We start from the raw sequence: 7,195 nt of genomic DNA, 5'->3' as shown, positions 1-7,195 counted from the left end.
GATATGACAGCAATAGTGATCGCTCGATGGTGCAAGGCCCTCAATGTAAATTTTGTTATGTTTGGTACGCTTTGACTTCTTCTAAACCTTTATAGAAGTAGATTTGAGTCTTTTTCGCAATAAAAGCATGCACCAAAAATTAAATTTGGTTTAACATTATGTAAAAAAATATGTGGTTCAAATGGATTTTCTTATCCTTCTGAGAAATTTGGTTCGGTCTTTTTGATGGACTCTTGGTTCACAAGATTTCCAAAGAAAAAGAAGGAAGAAACTTAGAAAACAGTGAGAAGATTTGTATGACAAGGCATGCACATGTAATTTTAAGTTTGAAATTTGTAGGCTCTAATTTCTATTATTAAAAGACAATCATCACTACATCATTCGTAACAACAAAAGCAACATATAGAAAAGCAAACAAACTTTCAGGCAGAACCAAAGCACGCACGACCCTCGCCATGGAAGAGTTACATTGCCATATAGAAGGGCCAGCGACAAGGTATAAAAGGAAGTTTCTCATAGCATCATCACCGAAAACAATAATAAAGTGAAATTGTAACTGAAGCAACAAGACAAAGACTCTAACAATCCTTCGTTTTCTTCAGCTTTCACCTACCAGTAAGCTAAAGCACTCTAGGACACCACCCGCTCGAAGAGCTTTCTGCCCAATTTAGCTCCTCTTGTTCTGTGTGTCGTGCGTTCATAATTGACCGGGAATTCAACCAATAACCGACTATATGAATCAGGACAAAAAGGATCAGAGACCCTTTTCACTCAAAACAAGCATCATTGTCTAGAAAATCAATCTTTTATTTTGTTTTCCAAAACTAGGCAACCATGTGCTAAATAACTTATGTATATTGTCTGGCACGCTGCTGAGATTGAAAGCATGTCTCAAAATTCCCCATATCAAGCTAGCCACTGAAAACAAGAGAGGCGATCCGTGGCACACAAGTAGGGGGCAAGGATGAAACTATTAATCACTTGTTCTCAGATTGTTTCGTTGAGAAATTCGCGAGAGAAAAATATTATTCCTTGGTATTAGCCAAAGAAAAATATAATTCTTAAAGGAATCTTAATTAAGGGAAATCTATAGAATGAAGGATGACCTCCTTCTACAAAGATCTCACAATGTTTTTTCCAGTTAGCATTTAGAGTTCATTTAATGGAATCCCACATCTCAGTAAATACAGTATCATCACATATTGCTTTGACATTATCCTGCAAAACCAAAGTATCTTCCCACATGGTTCTTGTACATAATCCCACTTATTTGTCAGAACATAGCCACATAAATCCCTTTAGTGAAGCAAATACTATATAATTTTGGATATGATTGGTTTAAAGGTTTATTGTCAATCCAACAGTCTCCCTGAAATCTGGCATTCTTCACATTTCTTTTTGTTTCTTATGGTATTTGTACAAGATATTCAGTATAACTTGGGGACTCACAGTTTTGGTGTGGTAAGCGTACGGCCCGTCGACAGCGGCTTGTCACTTGCACGGCGCGCCGATGATCGATGGAGCCAGAGCTGGTGCTCTCGCGAGGGGAGCCCAGCCACATCATCGATCGATTGGCCCGGTCTAAATGCACGCTACGTTTTCTCCTCTAGATTTTGTACGCATCGGCATAGCATTACACCCAATCATTCAATAAGCGAAGCCATCAAGCGGATTATGATTCTTGGCAATGATGATGTGCGTAGAAGCACACCACGGCGCACGCAAGACAAGAACGGCGGCAACGGCGAGCCAATCCGATCTGCATGGATATCATCATACGGGCCGGGAGGGAGGGGGGACGTGGCTACAGCGGCGAGTCAAGGGGACATGCAACATGCACGGCGGCCCCCCTCTCCCACGTGTTGCTCTGCACCAGCGGTGAGGGAAATGAGGGTGAAACGAGAAAGTAAACCACGTGTTGCTGGTAAAAATACAAGGTTGGGTTTCTATGGTCTGTTGAACTGAAATTCACCTGTTTTAAGACTACATATGAGTGACCACCTAACCATTTGACCGGCACTCTGAAATGAAACAATACTCTGGTACAGCGTAAATGTACAACTTTAAATTCGTGTAGGGCAGGACATAGTAGGAGTGTACAAATCTGTCCAAGCAGGGAAAAGATACACTGCATGATACACCATTTAAATCACGAGTTATCACTATATATGTACTGTACCACCTCAATTTTCAACCCGTGTACAGTACACCAAACTAATCATGCATGGTAGTACAAAGTCCATCTCAAACACTGCATTTGAGAGTATGCTACACAGAAGCTTTACCAGAATTTCAGAAGAAACGGCTCAGTTACAGTGAGGATCTGAGAAAAGAGTCCCGTGTTCCAAACACTGGTCGAAACGTAGTATAAACTTTACTGCCAGAGTTTCAAACAGTGCTCCAGAAGCCCATTTTTTATGGCGGTCGATCGAACGGCTGGTGAGGGCATCCTGCCATGTGACTGACGGTGCATACGCATCTTTCTCGTCTCGGACACGAGGGCGCGCGCGGCTCCCAACCCAATCATAAAGTCGTCAGCCTCGTAAAAGTTTTCACCTTTCTTCCTTCTTCTCACTTCCCATCCCACCTCGATCTGCTCTGCCGACCGCCCCCACCTCTCCACTCCTCTCCTCCTCCCGCGACTGCGAGCCCACGCCATGAACGAACCCGCAGCGTAGGATAGCACGCCGTGAACCAACCATGGGCCGTGCGAGGGCCAAGGACGCCGGCTACGGGGGCGTCAAGTCGTTCCCGTCGCCGGCCTCGTCCTCGGCGTCGTCGTCCGAGTTCGAGTTCACGGTGACGCAGTCGCCGGGGTCCAAGCAGCGGTCGGCGGCGCAGCTGTGCCCCGCCGACGACCTGTTCTACAAGGGCCAGCTGCTGCCGCTGCACCTGTCGCCGCGCATCTCCATGGTGCGCACGCTGCTGCTCGCGTCGGCCTCCACCTCCTCCGCCTCCGCCTCCGACTCCACCTCCACCTCCAACTCCTCCCGCGACTCCAACGGCAGCACCTCCTCCTCCTTCTCCACCGACTGCGCGGCGCTCCTGCTCCCGGACTCCGCCCCCTCATCCTCCCGCCCCAGCTCCGCCGCCGACGACGACCGCCACCCCAACCTGCTCCAGGGAACCGCCTCCTACGCCGGGCTCCCGCCGGCCAAGCGCACCGGCAAGCAGTACCTCTCGTCCTTCGCCACTCGCTTCTCCTCCGTCTTCCTCCACCGCGGCGCCGCGCCGGCCGCCAAGAAGCCGTCCAACAAGTCGCTCGCCAAGGAGGTGATCAAGAAGTACGCCAAGAAGGTGAAGCCTCTGTACGAGAAGCTGTCCCAGATCCCCAAGAACCAGAACAACCAGCCTCAGCCGCAGCCTCCGGCGCAGCAGCAGCAGTGTTTCAAGAAGCCGTTCAGTTTCTCGATCCGGAAGAAGCGGGGCGACGAAGACAACGCCGCCGCGTCCGCGGCGGCGGCGGAGGCGGAGGCGAGCACCGGCAAGTACGCGCACTCAAACTCGTTCTCCGGCAACCTCCGGTTCCCGCGTCAGAAGCGGTGCGCGGCGAGCTGCCCGTCGTCGATGCGGTCGTCGCCGAACCACTCCGGGATGCTCTCCTTCGGCGGAGCAGGCGGAGTCGGCTTCCCCGACGTGCCGGCCGCAGCAGCGGCGGCCATGACAAGCAGCATTGGCATGCGGCCCGTGTCGCTGTCGGCGGCGTCGTCGTCTTCGATGGAGGAGCTCCAGAGCGCCATCGAGGGCGCCATCGCGCACTGCAAGAACACAATGGGCGGCGTCGTGTCCCTGTGCCCGCGCAAGGTGCCGGCGTCGGCGGCGGCCGGCGAGATCACCGCGTTCTGAGCGCGCGGGTGCATGCATGCATGCACTAGGATTCGTGCGAGGAGCTGAGTAAGGCTGATTAATCAGTGGTATCCATCCATGTGTTAATTTTTGTTCGTTTAATTAGCTTTGTGTCCTTTGGGCAAGACTTTAAGATGATGTTGGTAAATAAGGGTAGTTCGAAGGGGTAAAATGAGACTCTAATCCTCCTTCCTTTGGACGTCTTTTCTCCCGCAGTGTGAAATTTGCGTCGGTGTCCTCCAAATATTGCCTCTAAAACCTAAATACATCAAATCCATCTAAGAAGATTTAAAAGTTACTGGAAATGCTCTCATATAGGTTGAGTGTATTACAGCGGAAATATCCTAGAATCTTAAGTTGGGTGTATTTCAGTGAAAATATCATCTTTTGGATGGCCTCTGCATTGTAAAATTTGCCAAATGAAATCCATTGGTTTGAGAAGAAGCGGGGGGTTGCTAGCATTCTATCCCATCAAGTTCAGAATATGAATCTGCCAACTTAAATTTGTGATCGAGGTGCTGATGCAAATACCTCATGCTCCGGAGAAGAGGTGTGCAGAATCCTTAGTTAACCAGACCGGGGTTCCCTTCCAAAAAGGTTAGGAGTGGGATTTTGGGTATGATGTGGAAGTCTGAGCTAGAGGTGTCAAATTTTGTTTTGTAATGATGTCTCGAGACAAGTGTTTATTCAGCTAATCCTCCTAATATAGTTTGCCTCCTGTACTTGAGATTTGGTGTATGATTAGTATCGCTTCGCAAAAGTACAATGTCTTTTGCCCCTCCCCGTTTCATGTGTTCATTTTTTAATTGTATGCTCCCTTGATTGTTATGCATATTTAGTTCTCAATGAGCACCACTCAGAAAAACGAAGTTCCCAATTAGCACTTCCCATCAGCTTGTCATTAACGTACAACTAGTGAATCAATATATTTAAATTATTTGCAACCCTACATTAGGCCGTTGTAGCTTCTCGTGGGAGAGGGGAGCAGCAGTGGATCCGAGCAGGCGGCACAAGAAGTTAAAAGTGGTTGCAACGATCGCCTCGCTAGATCTGGTCCTTCCACATGTGCGGGCTGGTTAAAGTCAGATCTTAGCTCGAGATTAGACATGGCATGTTTGACTGTCTCTGTTCAAGCCAAGATAGATAGATAGATAGATAGATAGGTGAGGAATCTTTTGAGGGGTCATTCAACAACCGGGACGACGACACATGATTAATTTTCCTGCCTACGCTTGCCGTCCTCTCATCATATATTGTAGGAGTACTGCTTAATAAACTACTCCCTCCGTCTCGAAATACTTGTTCTAGAAATAGATGTATCTAGATTTATTTTAGTTATAGATACATTCATTTTATCCATTTTCAAGACAAGTATTTTCGGACGGAGGGAGTAGCACAAATTGGGCCGGGTGTCACATTGACAGGTTAAGCCACGGTAGACAAAAGCTACTCTACTGTAGTGGTGGTACATGAAAGATCACGTTCAAGGCAATGTGCGATTTAATCCTCTGCCATTAGATGCTATACGACTGATGTGGTTAGCTGGAGCGGCCAGGGTTGGTTAATAGGAAGAAATATACAAGTCCATGTGGTCATGGTTATGGTTGGGTGTCATGTTAGTGCGAAGAAATTACAGAGCCTGGCTAAGGTTAACGTGAACCCCATGTTGCTTTGGGCAGTGAGACAGAGAGATTCTCTTGCTCCTGTTGCGTGTGGAGACGCCGTTGCCGAGGCGAGGTGCCACATGCGAGCAGCTGGCTGGCCGTGGTGCCCGAGGGCGTAGAGTGAATAGGATTTTATTGGATTGGAGTACTTACTCAGTAGATGCACGTTGACGTTTGAACAGTATAGGGTTGAGGACTGGACGACGCGTCAACATTCATTACAGCGAAAGGAACCGCTGAAATTTGCCGTGCAAGGAAACACGACTCGGACAAATTTCGTCCCAACTTAACTCCAGCAGTCGTACTACTACTACTAGCCGCCTGTCCAAAAATTCGTAACTGATCGCGAGAATGGATGAACTAGCATTGATACTGAGAGCAACTTCAACGGACGACCCAAACGAACGCGCGTTTTGCCCGCTTTTTGTTCGTTTGGGTCGGCCAGGCGGACGTGCGCGTTCGCATTTTGAAATGGGTCAGCTTGACCGCTCAACGGGGAGGCCGATCCAAATGTGCCGGCGTGAAAAAAAAACTTCAGTGCTGCCCTAGACGTCGTCGGCCTTGCCCTTGCCCTTGCCGTCGCCGTCGTCGGTGAGGTCGATGAAGACCAAAGCAGGGTCAGCCCACCCGAACGCCGCCTGGTATGCTGCCAGAGCAGCCTCCTCCGGCGTCTGCTGGGGCGGCGGCATTGCGGCCAGCCGCGCACGCTCCTCCTCCTCCTCCTCGAGCCGGAGCGCCTCCGCGTCACGTTGGAGCATGGCCTCGTAGCGCATCTGCTCCTCGCCGTCGGCCTGCTCCTGGCGGAGCCAGTGCTCCTTCCAGCGCTCGAGGTGGACCGCCTCCTGCGTCGGCGTCGCGGCGAAGTGGACGGGGGGCGCGCTCACCCACTCACGGTACTGGCCCGTGCACGAGTAGGCCTCCTCCGGCTAAGTGGGTGGAGGCGGGGAGCGCTTCCGCGTCGGCTCCGGCTTGGGCTGGACGGGCGGCGACGGTGGCGGTGGCGGCACGAAGAGCGGGGTATGGACGGAGTCACGGAGTCCCCCGCCGCCGACAGGGCAAGGGCTTGCTCCAGCCCATCCCAGTGCGCGTCCTCCTCGAGGCGGCTAGCCTCCAGCGTGTGCTGCAAGGCCTCCTCAAGGGCGGCTTGGTACTCCGCCTCCGCCTCCATGTCCTCCGGCTCTACCCGTGGGGGTGGCGATGGGAACGGCGGCGGGACGGCGTCGACACCCGAGCGTCGTTGCTCCTCGTGTTCGAGGGCGAACCAAGTCTCCCAGTTGGGAGAGTCGGCGGCGTACTCTGGCAGCAGACGCTGCTCCCGCGTGAGCTGCGCGCGGCGCCTGCGCCTCGTCGTCGTGCGCCCGCTGGCTCCGCGAAACCGCTGGCACCGGGATTTGCTGCGGATCCAGATGCCAATGGTACGGCAGCGTGACGTCGGGTACGGCAGTGACTGCCTGTACTTCCAGTGCCACCGCTCTTGGTGCACCGGGATATGCAGGCGCCGTCGACCAGGGAGGAAACACGCCGCCGCCGGAGGAGGAGAGGGAGGGGAGCACGGGAGGACGAGGCGCCAGGGGTGCCCTTGCCCTTGCCCTTGCCATTGCTGCTGCCGAAGAGACCCATGGGCACGCTAGGGTTTGCGGTCGCCGGAGGAAGCAAAGGGAGTGGTGGGGGCCAGATGTGGACGG

At 51.9% G+C, this 7,195-nt stretch overlaps 1 protein-coding gene across 1 annotated transcript; it reads left to right on the top strand.

Annotated features, from left to right (window-relative positions):
• Positions 1 to 2,558: 2,558 nt before the first annotated feature.
• Positions 2,559 to 4,069, top strand: LOC109767806 (probable membrane-associated kinase regulator 1). The gene has a single exon (XM_020326526.4). It carries the CDS (start codon positions 2,701 to 2,703, stop codon positions 3,844 to 3,846), a length of 1,146 nt encoding a protein of 381 aa, XP_020182115.1. The 5' UTR covers positions 2,559 to 2,700; the 3' UTR covers positions 3,847 to 4,069.
• The last annotated feature ends 3,126 nt before the right edge of the window (positions 4,070 to 7,195 follow it).

This window comes from Aegilops tauschii, chromosome 1 (assembly GCF_002575655.3).
Source record: "Aegilops tauschii subsp. strangulata cultivar AL8/78 chromosome 1, Aet v6.0, whole genome shotgun sequence".
Lineage (NCBI taxonomy): Eukaryota > Viridiplantae > Streptophyta > Magnoliopsida > Poales > Poaceae > Aegilops > Aegilops tauschii.
This window is presented reverse-complemented; position numbering and strand designations above follow the sequence as displayed.